Source organism: Plectropomus leopardus, chromosome 17 (assembly GCF_026936395.1).
Source record: "Plectropomus leopardus strain MGB_pleo_1.0 chromosome 17, ASM2693639v1, whole genome shotgun sequence".
Classification (NCBI taxonomy): Eukaryota; Metazoa; Chordata; class Actinopteri; order Perciformes; family Serranidae; genus Plectropomus; species Plectropomus leopardus.
This window is the reverse complement of record NC_142192.1, coordinates 29,813,872-29,832,183: the sequence shown is the minus strand read 5'-3', so window position 1 is coordinate 29,832,183 and position 18,312 is coordinate 29,813,872. Positions and strand designations below refer to the sequence as shown.

The 18,312-nt window shown below is 38.4% G+C and overlaps 1 protein-coding gene, 1 pseudogene and 3 gene segments (V, D, J or C); all 5 read right to left on the bottom strand.

Moving 5' to 3' along the window:
* Positions 1–998: 998 nt before the first annotated feature.
* On the bottom strand, positions 999–3,856 carry LOC148186707 (uncharacterized). Its single transcript, XM_088090759.1, has 3 exons — positions 3,745–3,856; positions 3,318–3,612; positions 999–1,378 (listed from the first exon to the last, which is right to left on the bottom strand). Exons 1-3 carry the CDS (start codon positions 3,826–3,828, stop codon positions 999–1,001), a joined length of 759 nt encoding a protein of 252 aa, XP_087946885.1. The 5' UTR covers positions 3,829–3,856.
* Positions 3,857–5,742: 1,886 nt separating this feature from the next.
* On the bottom strand, positions 5,743–6,292 carry LOC148186706 (Ig kappa chain V region 3547-like). The segment is given in 2 exon segments: positions 5,743–6,093; positions 6,201–6,292. Coding segments are annotated over 2 exon segments (423 nt in total).
* Positions 6,293–7,605: 1,313 nt separating this feature from the next.
* On the bottom strand, positions 7,606–8,145 carry LOC148186705 (Ig kappa chain V-III region MOPC 63-like). The segment is given in 2 exon segments: positions 7,606–7,913; positions 8,100–8,145. Coding segments are annotated over 2 exon segments (354 nt in total).
* Positions 8,146–9,395: 1,250 nt separating this feature from the next.
* LOC148186704 (Ig kappa chain V region 2717-like) lies at positions 9,396–9,917 on the bottom strand. The segment is given in 2 exon segments: positions 9,396–9,718; positions 9,826–9,917. Coding segments are annotated over 2 exon segments (414 nt in total).
* A 1,313-nt stretch (positions 9,918–11,230) lies between these two features.
* LOC121938601 (immunoglobulin kappa variable 6D-21 pseudogene) lies at positions 11,231–11,770 on the bottom strand (annotated as a pseudogene).
* Positions 11,771–18,312: the final 6,542 nt, after the last annotated feature.

The window sequence follows — 18,312 nt, the reverse complement described above, 5'->3', positions numbered from 1 at the left end:
TTAGACTTCTTAAACAAACCTTTGAATAAGTAACCATGTCAAGCAGCTAGATTTGTTTGTAGTTTGTTTTCTGTCCTGATTTGGTTCACCTGTCCCTCATTAGCCTTGCTGTCCCCTGTCCCTCGTTAACACCCTCCTCCCTTTGTGTCTTTAGTCTGTGTGTGTTTTCTCTTTTGCAGTGTCACATCATCTGCATTTGAAGCTGGTGTCTCTTGTCTCTCATGTTCCTCACATCATCTGCTTTGTCTCTAGTTCATTTTTTCTCCTGTACTTGTTTCTGTTTGCGTCCGTTCCTTCAGTTTTTGTTGCCTGCTTGTTTTCACATTAAAGCTCTGGGGTCCGTTTTTTTTTAACTGTGAAATATGACAAACCAAGGTTTATATATTGTTTTGGTTGACAACAGATTCCACAATAAATTATATAAAAGGCCCCAAAACCTTTGAATATTTATATATGAAGGCAGGTGTTTTTATTAGTACAAAATAATGATTAATACATTATTAAAAGAGCCTGTCTGACAGAGAAAAGACAGATGTAATATCAAAGAAGAGGGGAATTTTAGGAAAGACAGGAACAGTTTTGTAGGTATTTATGAAGGCAGAAATAAGGAAAGATTATTCAAAACTTTGAAATGACCTTTCATTTCTTTTAGGGAAGGCAAAAAACTTGGCTTAGATTACTTTTTAGTTTATTTGACTGCTGATTCCTAATTGAAATTGGGATTAAGAGATGCCAGACAAATTAAACAACCTTCTGATTATTTACCGAAGGAAGAGAAGTGGATTTTGTGGTGTATTATAAGATGTTGTCAGATAATAAAATAGTTTTTTTTTTTTATTTGATGATATGAATGCATGCTACATATACCGTGTGTGTGTGTGTGTGTGTGTGTGTGTGTGTCCTCAGTGAAGTGTATCAGTCTCTGCAGTAGCTTCCAGCTGCAGCTGTCACTTCAGTTTCTGTTCAGTCTGACTGAGGGAGGTTTTGTACGACGCTTTTCACTGTGTGAACACATTCTGACTGTTGATATAATGAAAACTCTGACAGTAATAAACTGCTGCATCTTCAGTCTGAACTCCACTGATGGTCAGAGTGAAGTCAGAGTTTGATCCTCTGCCTGAAAAACGATCTGGGATCCCTGATGCTCGAGTGCTGGCATAGTAAATGAGCAGTTTAGGAGTTTCTCCGTCTCTCTGTTGGTACCAGGCTAAACGGTGGTTGTTGCTCGACACATAAACATCCTGACTGGTCCTACATGTGATGGGGACGGAGGCTCCCACAGCAGATCTCACTGCTCCACGCTGAGTCACTGTGACCTGACCTCTGGACTCTGAGGACACAGAGACAGAAACATAAAGCAGCGTCATGGTTTTGTTGGCTTCATTTCAGAGGGACGGATGTTCATAGAGGAGAGGAGTTTGATTCTCTGGACTTTACCTGTGAAGCAGCAGCAGAGGAGAGTCCAGATGAGGACGCAGGTCAAAGTCATGTTTTTGATGAGGACCATTTCTGTGTCTTCTGTTGTCATGAAGGACAGCTGTCAGTCATCCAGAGTTCAACTCTCAGGACTATAAACTCTCCCAGAGCACTGGAGCATGGAGCTGCTGATGCAAAGTGGCTCTCTATGGAAATGCTCTGACTGACTCCAACAGGGACTTGATATTTTCTTGCTCATAATGAAGCTGAAAACTACAGAGTCTTTAATGACCTGAACATACATTTTATTCTAGCGAACAACAAAAATCAAATTACGCTAGAGTGCCATGACAACATTTTTTATGTGTTGAATGCAATTTTGTAAAACAAAATTTAAAAAAAAACATATTTCTGTCAATACACTATATCTTTATTTAATATTGGTGTAATAAAGTAGGTAGTATTAATGCGGGTAAAAAGGATGAGCAAAGTTCATGTTAAAATGACTTTTAATGGATCTACAAAGGCTGAATGTAGTTGTGGAGCATTACAAAAAAATCCTTTTATCGGTTTAATGGAAACGACATTAAAGTGATCATTTTTAACTTTTGAACTTGAACATTAGTAAAATTTTGGCTAAGAAGACTGTTGTTAAAATAAAAATTTTTTTCCCTCATGTTTTGTTTTTTTAGTGAAAAATGTTACAATAAGATGCAATTAGAAAATATATTTTCTTCATATGAGGTAGTTTTTTTAGCGTCTGTGCAGCTGTTGAAACAGCCTTTTTTGATGTCCAAGCAGTTTAAAATTATGTGATATTGAACATTTTTTAGACTTCTTAAGCAAACCTTTGAATACCTAACTATGTCAAGTACCTAAGTTTGTTTGTAATGTGATTTATGTTTGATTTTGATAGTCACTCCTCATGTGTCATGTCCTGTTTAACTTCCTGTCTTTGTGTGTTTCTGTCCTGATTTGGTTCACCTGTCCCTCATTAGCCTTGCTGTCCCCTGTCCCTCGTTAACACCCTCCTCCCTTTGTGTCTTTAGTCTGTGTGTGTTCTCTTTTTCAGTGTCACATCATCTGCTTTGTCTCTAGTTTAGTTTTATTTTCCCTTTACTTTATTTTATTTGGCCTGTTTCTTCAGTTTTCATCGTCTGCTTGTTTTTACATTGAAACGTTTGCTGACTTTACCTTCCTGGTTTTCTGCATCGTGTTCCTTCAGTTCTGAATTGTGAAATGTGACATGTCAGAGTTTATTTTTTCATTTGTTGGACCACAGATTGTACAATAAATGTTGTAAAAGGCCCCAAACCTTAAAATCTGAATAAATATAAGTGTTTTTATTCCAATTGATACTTTCAACCTGAACAAATCAGGTTGACCTTTTTCATAAGTATGGAAAGCAATGAGTAACCTAACAAGACATGACCCACAAATTAGCAGGAAATTAGTAAAAACAATAAATAAATATGAAAAAAAGAACATTTCCCAGTTTGCTGGACATTCCTTGCCAAGTTGCTCATTGTCTTTTTCCTCGTGTTTTCAAAAGAGATCACACCAGTTTGCCCGAATTTCAGGGGTTAAATAGCTTGTAGAGACACCTCAACACAGCTCAAGAAAACAGGTGACAATCCAGGTTTCATGGGGTTAAATGCTAATTTATCAATTTCATTTGATTTCACCTTATTGACTGAAATAATTGTGAAATGTGTCTTTTTTCCCAGTTTTGTCAAGAATTTATATTTGTGTGTGTGTGTGTGTGTGTGTGTGTGTGTCCTCAGTGAAGTGTATCAGTCTCTGCAGTAGCTTCCAGCTGCAGCTGTCACTTCAGTTTCTGTTCAGTCTGACTGAGGGAGGTTTTTGTACGATGCTTTTTCACTGTGTGAACACATACTGACTGTTGATGACATGAAAACTCTGACAGTAATAAACAGCTGCATCTTCAGCCTGGAGTTGACTGATGGTCAGAGTGAAGTCAGAGTTTGATCCTCTGCCTGTAAAACGATCTGGACACCCTGATTTCCGATAGGAGGCAGATGAAATGAGGAGTTTAGGAGTTTCTCCATCTCTCTGTTGGTACCAGGCTAAACGGTGGTACGGGCTATCATAATAAACATCCTGACTGGTCCTACATGTGATGGAGACGGAGGCTCCCACAGCAGATCTCACTGCTCCAGGCTGAGTCACTGTGACCTGACCTCTGGACTCTGAGGACACAGAGACAGAAACATAAAGCAGCGTCATGGTTTTATCGCTTCGCTTCATTTCAGAGGGACGGATGTTCATAGAGGAGAGGAGTTTGATTCTCTGGACTTTACCTGTGAAGCAGCAGCAGAGGAGAGTCCAGATGAGGACGCAGGTCAAAGTCATGTTTTTGATGAGGACCATTTCTGTGTCTTCTGTTGTCATGAAGGACAGCTGTCAGTCATCCAGAGTTCAACTCTCAGGACTATAAACTCTCCCAGAGCACTGGAGCATGGAGCTGCTGATGCAAAGTGGCTCTCTATGGAAATGCTCTGACTGACTCCAACAGGGACTTGATATTTTCTTGCTCATAATGAAGCTGAAAACTACAGAGTCTTTAATGACCTGAACATACATTTTATTCTAGCAAACATCTACCAAAAATTAAATTACACTAGAGTGTCATGACAACATTTTTCATCTGTTGGATGCAATTTTGTAAAACAAAACAAAATAAAACATATTTCTGTCAATACACCATATCTTTATTTAGTATTGGTGTAATAAAGTAGGTAGTATTAATGCGGGCAAAAAGGATGAGCGAAGTTCATGTTAAAATGACTTTTAATGGATCTACAAAGGCTGAATGTAGTTGTGGAGCATTACAAAAAAATCCTTTCATTGGCTTAATGGAAACGACATTAAAGTGATCATTTTTAACTTTTGAACTTGAACATTAGTAAAATTTTGACTAAGAAGAACATTAATAAAATGATATTTTTTCCCTCATGTTTTTTTTTTAGTGTAAAATGTTACAATTAGATGCAGTTATAAAGTATATTTTCTTCATATGAGGTAGTTTTTTTAGTGTCTGTGCAGCTGTTGAAACAGCTTTTTTTGATGTCCAAGCAGTTTAAAATTATGTGATATTGAACATTTTTTAGACTTCTTAAGCAAACTTTTGAATACCTAACTATGTCAAGTACCTAGGTTTGTTTGTAATGTGATTTATGTTTTATTTTGATAGTCACTCCTCATGTGTCATGTCCTGTTTAACTTCCTGTCTTTGTGTGTTTCTGTCCTGATTTGGTTCACCTGTCCCTCATTAGCCTTGCTGTCCCCTGTCCCTCGTTAACACCCTCCTCCCTTTGTGTCTTTAGTCTGTGTGTGTTTTCTCTTTTTCAGTGTCACATCATCTGCATTTGAAGCTGGTGTCTCTTGTCTCTCATGTTCCTCACATCATCTGCTTTGTCTCTAGTTTAGTTTTATTTTCCCTTTACTTTATTTTATTTGGCCTGTTTCTTCAGTTTTCATCGTCTGCTTGTTTTTACATTGAAACTTGCCTTTTGCTGACTTTACCTTCCTGGTTTTCTGCATCGTGTTCCTTCAGTTCTGAATTGTGAAATGTGACATGTCAGAGTTTTTTTTTTTTTTTTTGTTGGATCACAGATTGTATAATAAATGTTCTGAGAGGCCCCAAACCTTAAAAAATGAAACATATTGGTTTGACTCCATTCACAAATATGGAAAGCAATGAGCAACTTTACGGGATTTGACCCATCAATTTGCAGGAAATTAGTAAAAACAATAAATTAAAAGAAAAAAAAAAGAAAATTTCCCCCAAAAAGTTCCTAAAAACATGAAAAAGACTTTGTGAAGTGATGAACTTAAAATAAATGGTTACAGTAATTATACATACAATTTTCTTGAGAGTTTTCGCTGGAACTTTTAAAAGTTTCCTCTTTCTCAAAAGTAATTTTCAGGTAATTTTCTTGACACCTTTTCTTAAGTTCTTCCAGTTTGCTGGACATTTCTTGCCAAGTTGCTCATTGCCTTTTTCCTCGTGTTTTCAACAGAGATCACACCAGTTTGCCCAAATTTCAGGGGTTAAATAGCTTGTAGGTACACCTCAACACAGCTCAAGAAAACAGGTGACAGTTATCAATTTCATTAGATTTCACCTTATTGACAGAAACAATTCTGAAGTGTGTCTTTTGTCCCAGTTTTGTAAAGAATTTGTATTTGTGTGTGTATGTGTGTGTGTGTGTGAGTGTGTGTGTGTCAGTGAAGTGTATCAGTCTCTGCAGTAGCTTCCAGCTGCAGCTGTCACTTCAGTTTCTGTTCAGTCTGACTGAGGGAGGTTTTGTACGACGCTTTTTCACTGTGTGAACACAGCTTGACTGTTGATATTATGACGACTCTGACAGTAATAAACTGCTGCATCTTCAGTCTGAACTCCACTGATGGTCAGAGTGAAGTCAGAGTTTGATCCACTGCCTGTAAAACGATCTGGAATCCCTGATGCTCGAGTGCTGGCATAGTAAATGAGCAGTTTAGGAGTTTCTCCGTCTCTCTGTTGGTACCAGGCTAAAAGATGGTTGTTGTTCCACACAAGAACATCCTGACTGGTCCTACATGTGATGGGGACGGAGCCTCCCACAGCAGATCTCACTGCTCCACGCTGAGTCACTGTGACCTGACCTCTGGACTCTGAGGACACAGAGACAGAAACATAAAGCAGCGTCATGGTTTTGTCGGCTTCATTTCAGAGGGACGGATGTTCATAGAGGAGAGGAGTTTGATTCTCTGGACTTTACCTGTGAAGCAGCAGCAGAGGAGAGTCCAGATGAGGACGCAGGTCAAAGTCATGTTTTTGATGAGGACCATTTCTGTGTCTTCTGTTGTCATGAAGGACAGCTGTCAGTCATCCAGAGCTCAACTCTCAGGACTATAAACTCTCCCAGAGCACTGGAGCATGGAGCTGCTGATGCAAAGTGGCTCTCTATGGAAATGCTCTGACTGACTCCAACAGGGACTTGATATTTTCTTGCTCATAATGAAGCTGAAAACTAGTCTTTAATGACCTGAACATACATTTTATTCTGGCAAACATCTACCAAAAATTAAATTATGCTAGCGTGTCATGACAACATTTTTCATCTGTTGGATGCAATTTTGTAAAACAAAACAAAACAAATCAAAACCATTTCTCTGTCAATACATCACGTCTTATTTGACATTGGTTTAATAAAGTGGGTGGAATTTATGCAAGCAAAAAGGATGAGTGAATTTCATGTGACATTCATCAACTGACATTTAATGGGGCGCTTGGAGGCTCAGTGGAGAGAGCAGCGCCCCATATGCAGAGGTTGTAACCTCGTGGCGGCGGCCTTGGGTTCGATTCAGGCCTTGGCCTTTTGCTGCATGTCTCCCCTTCTCTCTCTCCCCCTTTCACTCTTAAACTGTCCTGTCCATTAAAGGCTTTTATTGCCTTTAATGGACAGACACCAAAAAAAATCATCTTAAAAACAAAAAAAAGACATTTAATGCAACTGCAACAGCCTGAATGTAGTTGCAGAGCAGTACAAAAAAATCCTATAATCCGCTTAATGGAATATGACATTAAAGCAACCTTAAACATTTTTAACTGAAATTTTATTACCACAATACTCTGATTTATGTGTTTTTGCAAAACCTCAAGCAGACAGGCAAAATAAAAAGGAGAAACAAGTAGAGACCTCAGATGTTAATGTTTACAACTGGATTGAAAAATTTTACTAGAAACTTGAATGAAAATGTCAGGATCCATTTTCCTGATATTATAGGTTAATTTGGCACAACTTAGTATAAATTTATTGATATAGTTCAACATTGTTCATGTTTTTAAGATATACGAGAAGAAGAATGTCCTAACGCCCCAAGAAACAACTAAAAATTAAATGAAAAAATATTTAATGTATGCTCATCCGCATTAACTTGTATTTTTATAAACAGATGAAATCAAACTCTGACTGTGGATTTGTAACATTTTGATTGAGAAGATTGTTAATAAGATTTTAATCGTTTCCGTCATGTTTTCGTTTTTCACTGCAAAATATTACAATTAGGTGTAATTATGAAATATTCTTTGGTCATAAGATGTAGTTTTTTTTTAGATTGTGTGCAGCTGTTGAAGCAGATCAGTTCCTCTTTAGCTGAGGGAGGTTTTTGTACTGCGTTGTTTCACTGTGTGAACGGGAAACTGTTATGCTGCTGACAGTAATAAACTCCAGCATCTTCAGTCTGAACTCCTCTGATGACCAAAGTGAAGTCAGTCTGATGTGCCGTTGCACTAAAACGATCTGGAACTCCAGACTGCCGCTCTGTAGTATCATAAATCAGGAGTTTAGGAGGTTCTCCATCTTTCTGTTGGTACCAGTTAATGTCATCACCTATAAGTGCACTGGCTTTACATGTGATAGAGACAGTCTGTCCTGCTACAGCAGACTGAGATCCAGGAGACTGAGTCAGGATGATTTCTCCTGATGAACCTGGAAAATATAAAAAACAGGAGAAAGATGATCAACATCCAAACAGAAGAGCATCATTTCTTGAACACGGAGAATAGATGGAAGAAGGTAACTGCTGCTTGTTTCAGTGTCTCTCCATCATAGCAGAACATCACTGAGGTGAACCTGGTTGCATCCTGAAGCAAAGTTTTCAGAAGAGAGTCTCACCCTGAACAAGGAGCCCCAGGGTGACCAGCAGTAGACTCAGTGACATCATCATTGTGCTGCCGGGCGCCTCAGTGTCTCTGAAAGGTCTGGACAGACACTGATCAACACTGTCCTCTTAACGTCTGGGAGCAGAGAGGCAGGACACATATGCAAACACACAGAGTCAGTGAGCTGTAGCTGTCCTCAACATATCATGCTGTTTAACCTCAGTGCTGACAGCATGGACCGACACGTTTACATAGTATGGTCTTTTTTTGATGTCCAAGCTGTTAAAAATTATGTTGTATTGAACATTTTTTAGACTTCTTAAACAAACTTTTGAATAAATAACCATGTCAAGTAGCTAGATTTGTTTGTAGTTGTTTTTCTGTCCTGATTTGGTTCACCTGTCCCTCATTAGCCTTGCTGTCCCCTGTCCCTCGTTAACACCCTCCTCCCTTTGTGTCTTTAGTCTGTGTGTGTTTTCTCTTTTGCAGTGTCACATCATCTGCATTTGAAGCTGGTGTCTCTTGTCTCTCATGTTCCTCACATCATCTGCTTTGTCTCTAGTCCATTTTTTCTCCTGTACTTGTTTCTGTTTGCGTCCGTTCCTTCAGTTTTTGTTGCCTGCTTGTTTTCACATTAAAGCTCTGGGGTCCGTTTTTTTTTAACTGTGAAATATGACAAACCAAGGTTTATATATTGTTTTGGTTGACAACAGATTCCACAATAAATTATATAAAAGGCCCCAAAACCTTTTAATATTTATATAGGAAGGCAGGTGTTTTTATTAGTACCAAATACTGATTAATACGTTATTAAAAGAGCCTGTCTGACAGAGAAAAGACAGATGTAATATCAAAGAAGAGGGGAATTTTAGGAAAGACAGGAACAGTTTTGTAGGTATTTATGAAGGCAGAAATAAGGAAAGATTATTCAAAACTTTGAAATGACCTTTCATTTCTTTTAGGGAAGGCAAAAAACTTGGCTTAGATTACTTTCTCTGAGTTTATTAACTGCTGATTCCTAATTGAAATTGGGATTAAGAGATGCCAGACAAATTAAACAACCTTCTGATTATTTACCGAAGGAAGAGAAGTGGATTTTGTGGTGTATTATAAGATGTTGTCAGATAATAAAATAGTTTTTTTTATTATTTGATGATATGAATGCATGCTACATATACCGTGTGTGTGTGTGTGTGTGTGTGTGTGTGTCCTCAGTGAAGTGTATCAGTCTCTGCAGTAGCTTCCAGCTGCAGCTGTCACTTCAGTTTCTGTTCAGTCTGACTGAGGGAGGTTTTTGTACGACGCTTTTTCACTGTGTGAACAGCCACTGACTGTTGATATAATGTTCACTCTGACAGTAATAAACTGCTGCATCTTCAGTCTGAACTCCACTGATGGTCAGAGTGAAGTCAGAGTTTGATCCTCTGCCTGTAAAACGATCTGGGATCCCTGATGCTCGAGTGCTGGCATAGTAAATGAGGAGTTTAGGAGTTTCTCCGTCTCTCTGTTGGTACCAGGCTAAACAGTTAGAGTTATAAACATCCTGACTGGTCCTACATGTGATGGAGACGGAGCCTCCCACAGCAGATCTCACTGCTCCAGGCTGAGTCACTGTGACCTGACCTCTGGACTCTGAGGACACAGAGACAGAAACATAAAGCAGCGTCATGGTTTTGTCGGCTTCATTTCAGAGGGACGGATGTTCATAGAGGAGAGGAGTTTGATTCTCTGGACTTTACCTGTGAAGCAGCAGCAGAGGAGAGTCCAGATGAGGACGCAGGTCAAAGTCATGTTTTTGATGAGGACCATTTCTGTGTCTTCTGTTGTCATGAAGGACAGCTGTCAGTCATCCAGAGTTCAACTCTCAGGACTATAAACTCTCCCAGAGCACTGGAGCATGGAGCTGCTGATGCAAAGTGGCTCTCTATGGAAATGCTCTGACTGACTCCAACAGGGACTTGATATTTTCTTGCTCATATTGAAGTTGAAAACTACAAAGTCTTTAATGACCTGCACATACATTTTATTCTGGCAAACATCTACCAAAAATTAAATTATGCTAGCGTGTCATGACAACATTTTTTATGTGTTGGATGCAATTTTGTAAAACAAAACAAAACAAATCAAAACTATTTCTCTGTCAATACATCAGGTCTTATTTGACATTGGTTTAATAAAGTGGGTGGAATTTATGCAAGCAAAAAGGATGAGTGAATTTCATGTGACATTCATCAACTGACATTTAATGGGGCGCTTGGAGGCTCAGTGGAGAGAGCAGCGCCCCTTATGCAGAGGTTGTAACCTCGTGGCGGCGGCCTTGGGTTCGATTCAGGCCTTGGCCTTTTGCTGCATGTCTCCTTCTCTCTCTCCCCTTTCACTCTTAATTGTCCTGTCCATTAAAGGCTTTTATTGCCTTTAATGGACAGACACCAAAAAAAATCATCTTAAAAACAAAAAAAAGACATTTAATGCAACTGCAACAGCCTGAATGTAGTTGCAGAGCAGTACAAAAAAATCCTATAATCCGCTTAATGGAATATGACATTAAAGCAATCTTAATCATTTTTAACTGAAATTTTATTACCACAATACTCTGATTTATGTGTTTTTGCAAAACCTCAAGCAGACAGGCAAAATAAAAAGGAGAAACAAGTAGGGACCTCAGATGTTAATGTTTACAACTGGATTGAAAAATTTTACTAGAAACTTGAATGAAAATGTCAGGATCCATTTTCCTGATATTATAGGTTAATTTGGCACAACTTAGTATAAATTTATTGATACAGTTCAACATTGTTCATGTTTTTAAGATATACGAGAAGAAGAATGTCCTAACACTCCAAGAAAATACTAAAAATTAAATGAAAAAATATTTAATGTATGCTCATCCGCATTAACTTGTATTTTTATAAACAGTTGAAATCAAACTTTGACTGTGGATTTGTAACATTTTGATTGAGAAGATTGTTAATAAGATTTTAATCGTTTCCGTCATGTTTTCGTTTTTCACTGGAAAATATTACAATTAGGTGTAATTATGAAATATTCTTTGGTCATAAGATGTAGTTTTTTTTTAGATTGTGTGCAGCTGTTGAAGCAGATCAGTTCCTCTTTAGCTGAGGGAGGTTTTTGTACTGCGTTGTTTCACTGTGTGAACGGGAAGCTGTTATGCTGCTGACAGTAATAAACTCCAGCATCTTCAGTCTGAACTCCTCTGATGACCAAAGTGAAGTCAGTCTGATGTGCCGTTGCACTAAAACGATCTGGAACTCCAGACTGCCGCTCTGTAGTATCATAAATCAGGAGTTTAGGAGGTTCTCCATCTTTCTGTTGGTACCAGTTAATGTCATCACCTATAAGTGTACTGCTTTCACATGTGATAGAGACAGTCTGTCCTGCTACAACAGACTGAGATCCAGGAGACTGAGTCAGGATGATTTCTCCTGATGAACCTGGAAAATATAAAAAACAGGAGAAAGATGATCAACATCCAAACAGAAGAGCATCATTTCTTGAACACGGAGAATAGATGGAAGAAGGTAACTGCTGCTTGTTTCAGTGTCTCTCCATCATAGCAGAACATCACTGAGGTGAACCTGGTTGCATCCTGAAGCAAAGTTTTCAGAAGAGAGTCTCACCCTGAACAAGGAGCCCCAGGGTGACCAGCAGTAGACTCAGTGACATCATCATTGTGCTGCCGGCGTCTCAGTGTCTCTGAAAGGTCTGGACAGACACTGATCAACACTGTCCTCTTAACGTCTGGGAGCAGAGAGGCAGGACACATATGCAAACACACAGAGTCAGTGAGCTGTAGCTGTCCTCAACATATCATGCTGTTTAACCTCAGTGCTGACAGCAGAAATTATGTAAACTATCTGTTATATAATGTTTTTAGAAACTGAGATGAACTGAAATTAAGTAATCTTTGAAAAAGCTGAGTCAAAATCTATGACAGTTTTTTTCCCATCAAGCAGTCAGAAAAAGGAGAGGTACATTATTTTATGGAATAAGTTTGAAGCTTATTTCCCAGAATAATTTTAAATATCGAGCTTTAAAATTCAACCTGCTACAGTGTTTTAAATACATGAATGAGGGCGAGAATCACGGGGGCCAAAGGGTCTCATCAGGATAAAAACTTTTTTGGCGCATATCAACATTTTAAATCGACATACATAATGGATTTATTACAGTGTCAATGAAGAGATAGCTGAAATGCGAATGGACTTCTTAATGTAATGAAACACAAAAAAAACAGGGTCTCAAAAATCTGACAAAATATTTATAGTGACACATACAGTAAGTGATCATGTAGACCAGTGAAGTAACTACTGTTGTGTGTGTGTGTGTGTGTGTGTGTGTGTGTGTGTGTGTGTGTCAGTGAAGTGTATCAGTCTCTGCAGTAGCTTCCAGCTGCAGCTGTCACTTCAGTTTCTGTTCAGTCTGACTGAGGGAGGTTTTTGTACGACGCTTTTTCACTGTGTGAACACATCCTGACTGTTGATATAATGAAAACTCTGACAGTAATAAACTGCTGCATCTTCAGTCTGAACTCCACTGATGGTCAGAGTGAAGTCAGAGTTTGATCCTCTGCCTGAAAAACGATCTGGGATCTCTGATACTCGAGTGCTGGCATCGTAAATGAGCAGTTTAGGAGTTTCTCCGTCTCTCTGTTGGTACCAGGCTAAACGGTGGTTGTTGCTCGACACATAAACATCCTGACTGGTCCTACATGTGATGGGGACGGAGCCTCCCACAGCAGATCTCACTGCTCCACGCTGAGTCACTGTGACCTGACCTCTGGACTCTGAGGACACAGAGACAGAAACATAAAGCAGCGTCATGGTTTTGTCGGCTTCATTTCAGAGGGACGGATGTTCATAGAGGAGAGGAGTTTGATTCTCTGGACTTTACCTGTGAAGCAGCAGCAGAGGAGAGTCCAGATGAGGACGCAGGTCAAAGTCATGTTTTTGATGAGGACCATTTCTGTGTCTTCTGTTGTCATGAAGGACAGCTGTCAGTCATCCAGAGTTCAACTCTCAGGACTATAAACTCTCCCAGAGCACTGGAGCATGGAGCTGCTGATGCAAAGTGGCTCTCTATGGAAATGCTCTGACTGACTCCAACAGGGACTTGATATTTTCTTGCTCATAATGAAGCTGAAAACTACAGAGTCTTTAATGACCTGAACATACATTTTATTCTGGCAAACATCTACCAAAATTAAGTTACACTAGAGTGTCATGACAACATTTTTTATGTGTTGGATGCAATTTTGTAAAACAAAACAAATTAAAAACATATTTCTGTCAATACACCATATCTTTATTTAATATTGGTGTAATAAAGTAGGTAGTATTAATGTGGGCAAAAAGGATGAGCGAAGTTCATGTTAAAATGACTTTTAATGGATCTACAAAGGCTGAATGTAGTTGTGGAGCATTACAAAAAAATCTATCTAAAAAAATATCATCGGTTTAATGAAATACAACATTAAAGTGATCATTTTTAACTTTTGAACTTGAACATTATTCATAAAATATTCATATCCATGTGTTTTTGCAAAACCTCAAGCAGATAGGCAAAACAAAAGGTGAAAAAGTAGAGACCTCATATATTAATGTTTACAACTGGATGGTAAAATTTTACCAGAAACTGGAATGAAAATGTCTCCTAACATTATAAATTAATTTGTCACAACTGAGTATGAATGTATTGATACAGTTCAACATTGTTCATGTTTTTAAGATAGATTAAAAGAAGAATGTGGTAACACCCCCAGAAACAAGTAAAATTTAAAAAGAAAAGTTGATGTATGCTCATCTGCATTAACCTGTATGTTTAAAAACAGATGAAATCAAACTCAGACTTTGGTTTAGTAACATTTTGACTAAGAAAACTGTTAATAAAATAATATTTTTTTCCCTCATGTTTTGTTTTTTAAGTGTAAAATGTTACAATAAGATGCAGTTTTAAAGTATATTTTCTTCATATGAGGTAGTTTTTTTAGCATCTGTGCAGCTGTTGAAACAGCTTTTTTTGATGTCCAAGCAATTTAAAATTATGTGATATTGAACATTTTTTAGACTTCTTAAGCAAACTTTTGAATACCTAACTATGTCAAGTACCTAGGTTTGTTTGTAATGTGATTTATGTTTGATTTTGATAGTCACTCCTCATGTGTCATGTCCTGTTTAACTTCCTGTCTTTGTGTGTTTCTGTCCTGATTTGGTTCACCTGTCCCTCATTAGCCTTGCTGTCCCCTGTCCCTCGTTAACACCCTCCTCCCTTTGTGTCTTTAGTCTGTGTGTGTTTTCTCTTTTTCAGTGTCACATCATCTGCATTTGAAGCTGGTGTCTCTTGTCTCTCATGTTCCTCACATCATCTGCTTTGTCTCTAGTTTAGTTTTATTTTCCCTTTACTTTATTTTATTTGGCCTGTTCCTTCAGTTTTCATTGTCTGCTTGTTTTTACATTGAAACGTTTGCTGACTTTACCTTCCTGGTTTTCTGCATCGTGTTCCTTCAGTTCTGAATTGTGAAATGTGACATGTCAGAGTTTTTTGGTTTTTTTTTGTTGGACCACAGATTGTATAATAAATGTTCTGAGAGGCCCCAAACCTTAAAAAATGAAACATATTGGTTTGACTCCATTCACAAATATGGAAAGCAATGAGCAACTTTACAGGATTTGACCCATCAATTTTCAGGAAATTAATAAAAACAATAAATTAAAAGAAAAAAAAAAGAAAATTTCCCCCAAAAAGTTCCTAAAAACATGAAAAAGATTTTGTGAAGTGATGAACTTAAAATAAATGGTTACAGTAATTATACATACAATTTTCTGGAGAGTTTCCCCTCGAGTTTTTAAAAGTTTCCTCTTTCTCAAAAGTAATTTTCAGGTAATTTTCTTGTCACCTTTTCTTAAGTTCTTCCAGTTTGCTGGACATTTCTTGCCAAGTTGCTCATTGCCTTTTTCCTCGTGTTTTCAACAGAGATCACACCAGTTTGCCCAAATTTCAGGGGTTAAATAGCTTGTAGAGACACCTCAACACAGCTCAAGAAAACAGGTGACAGTTATCAATTTCATTAGATTTCACCTTATTGACAGAAACAATTCTGAAGTGTGTCTTTTGTCCCAGTTTTGTAAAGAATTTATATTTGTGTGTGTGTGTGTGTGTGTGTGTGTGTGTGTGTGTGTGTGTCAGTGAAGTGTATCAGTCTCTGCAGTAGCTTCCAGCTGCAGCTGTCACTTCAGTTTCTGTTCAGTCTGACTGAGGGAGGTTTTTGTACGACGCTTTTTCACTGTGTGAACACAGCTTGACTGTTGATATCATGACGACTCTGACAGTAATAAACTGCTGCATCTTCAGTCTGAACTCCACTGATGGTCAGAGTGAAGTCAGAGTTTGATCCTCTGCCTGTAAAACGATCTGGACACCCTGATACTCGAGTGCTGGCATAGTAAATGAGGAGTTTAGGAGTTTCTCCGTCTCTCTGTTGGTACCAGGCTAAAAGATGGTAGTTGCTCCACACAAGAACATCCTGACTGGTCCTACATGTGATGGAGACGGAGCCTCCCACAGCAGATCTCACTGCTCCAGGCTGAGTCACTGTGACCTGACCTCTGGACTCTGAGGACACAGAGACAGAAACATAAAGCAGCGTCATGGTTTTGTCGGCTTCATTTCAGAGGGACGGATGTTCATAGAGGAGAGGAGTTTGATTCTCTGGACTTTACCTGTGAAGCAGCAGCAGAGGAGAGTCCAGATGAGGACGCAGGTCAAAGTCATGTTTTTGATGAGGACCATTTCTGTGTCTTCTGTTGTCATGAAGGACAGCTGTCAGTCATCCAGAGTTCAACTCTCAGGACTATAAACTCTCCCAGAGCACTGGAGCATGGAGCTGCTGATGCAAAGTGGCTCTATGGAAATGCTCTGACTGACTCCAACAGGGACTTGATATTTTCTTGCTCATAATGAAGCTGAAAACTACAGAGTCTTTAATGACCTGAACATACATTTTATTCTAGCAAACATCTACCAAAAATTAAATTACACTAGAGTGTCATGACAACATTTTTATGTGTTGGATGCAATTTTGTAAAACTAAACAAAATAAAAAAATATTTCTGTCAATACACCATATCTTTATTTAATATTGGTGTAATAAAGTAGGTAGTATTAATGCGGGTAAAAAGTATGAGCAAAGTTCATGTTAAAATGACTTTTAATGGATCTACAAAGGCTGAATGTAGTTGTGGAGCATTACAAAAAAAAATCCTTTCATCGGCTTAATGGAAACGACATTAAAGTGATCATTTTAACTTTGAACTTGAACATTAGTAAAATTTTGACTAAGAAGACTGTTGTTAAAATAATATTTTTTTCCCTCATGTTTTGTTTTTAGTGTAAAATGTTACAATAAGATGAAGTTATAAAGTATATTTTCTTCATATGAGGTAGTTTTTTTAGCGTCTGTGCAGCTGTTGAAACAGCTTTTTTTGATGTCCAAGCAGTTTAAAATTATGTGACATTGAACATTTTTTAGACTTCTTAAGCAAACTTTTGAATACCTAACTATGTCAAGTACCTAAGTTTGTTTGTAATGTGATTTATGTTTTATCTTGAAAGTCACTCCTCATGTGTCATGTCCTGTTTAACTTCCTGTCTTTGTGTGTTTCTGTCCTGATTTGGTTCACCTGTCCCTCATTAGCCTTGCTGTCCCCTGTCCCTCGTTAACACCCTCCTCCCTTTGTGTCTTTAGTCTGTGTGTGTTTTCTCTTTTTCAGTGTCACATCATCTGCATTTGAAGCTGGTGTCTCTTGTCTCTCATGTTCCTCACATTATCTGCTTTGTCTCTAGTTCATTTTTTCTCCTGTACTTGTTTCTGTTTGCGTCCGTTCCTTCAGTTTTTGTTGCCTGCTTGTTTTCACATTACAGCTCTGGGGTCTGTCTTTTTGTAACTGTGAAATATGACAAACCAAGGTTTATATATTGTTTTGGTTGACAACAGATTCCACAATAAATTATATAAAAGGCCCCAAAACCTTTGAATATTTATATATGAAGGCAGGTGTTTTTATTAGTACCAAATAATGATTAATACATTATTAAAAGAGCCTGTCTGACAGAGAAAAGACAGATGTAATATCAAAGAAGAGGGGAATTTTAGGAAAGACAGGAACAGTTTTGTAGGTATTTATGAAGGCAGAAATAAGGAAAGATTATTCAAAACTTTGAAATGACCTTTCATTTCTTTTAGGGAAGGCAAAAAACTTGGCTTAGATTACTTTCTCTGAGTTTATTTGACTGCTGATTCCTAATTGAAATTGGGATTAAGAGATGCCAGACAAATTAAACAACCTTCTGATTATTTACCAAGGAAGAGAAGTGGATTTTGTGGTGTATTATAAGATGTTGTCAGATAATAAAAAAGTTTTTTTTTTTTTTTATTTGATGATATGTATGCATGCTACATATACGTGTGTGTGTGTGTGTGTGTGTGTGTGTGTGTGTGTGTGTCAGTGAAGTGTATCAGTCTCTGCAGTAGCTTCCAGCTGCAGCTGTCACTTCAGTTTCTGTTCAGTCTGACTGAGGGAGGTTTTTGTACGACGCTTTTTCACTGTGTGAACACATTCTGACTGTTGATATAATGATAACTCTGACAGTAATAAACTGCTGCATCTTCAGTCTGAACTCCACTGATGGTCAGAGTGAAGTCAGAGTTTGATCCTCTGCCTGTAAAACGATCTGGGATCCCTGATGCTCGAGTGCTGGCCTGGTAAATGAGGAGTTTAGGAGTTTCTCCGTCTCTCTGTTGGTACCAGGCTAAAAGGTTAGAGTTATAAACATTCTGACTGGTCCTACATGTGATGGAGACGGAGCCTCCCACAGCAGATCTCACTGCTCCAGGCTGAGTCACTGTGACCTGACCTCTGGACTCTGAGGACACAGAGACAGAAACATAAAGCAGCGTCATGGTTTTGTCGGCTTCATTTCAGAGGGACGGATGTTCATAGAGGAGAGGAGTTTGATTCTCTGGACTTTACCTGTGAAGCAGCAGCAGAGGAGAGTCCAGATGAGGACGCAGGTCAAAGTCATGTTTTTGATGAGGACCATTTCTGTGTCTTCTGTTGTCATGAAGGACAGCTGTCAGTCATCCAGTGTTCAACTCACAGGACTATAAACTCTCCCAGAGCACTGGAGCATGGAGCTGCTGATGCAAAGTG

Coding starts and splice junctions, on each gene's coding strand:
- LOC148186707 (XM_088090759.1), bottom strand. CDS start 3,828: ATGACAACAGAAGACACAGAAATGGTCCTCATCAAAAACATGACTTTG. Junction 3,613..3,744: donor GGACTCTCCTCTGCTGCTGC/TTCACAGGTAAA, acceptor TCCAGAGGTCAG/GTCACAGTGACTCAGCCTGG. Junction 1,379..3,317: donor GAGTTTTCATGTCATCAACA/GTCAGTATGTGT, acceptor TCTGAAATGAAG/CCAACAAAACCATGACGCTG.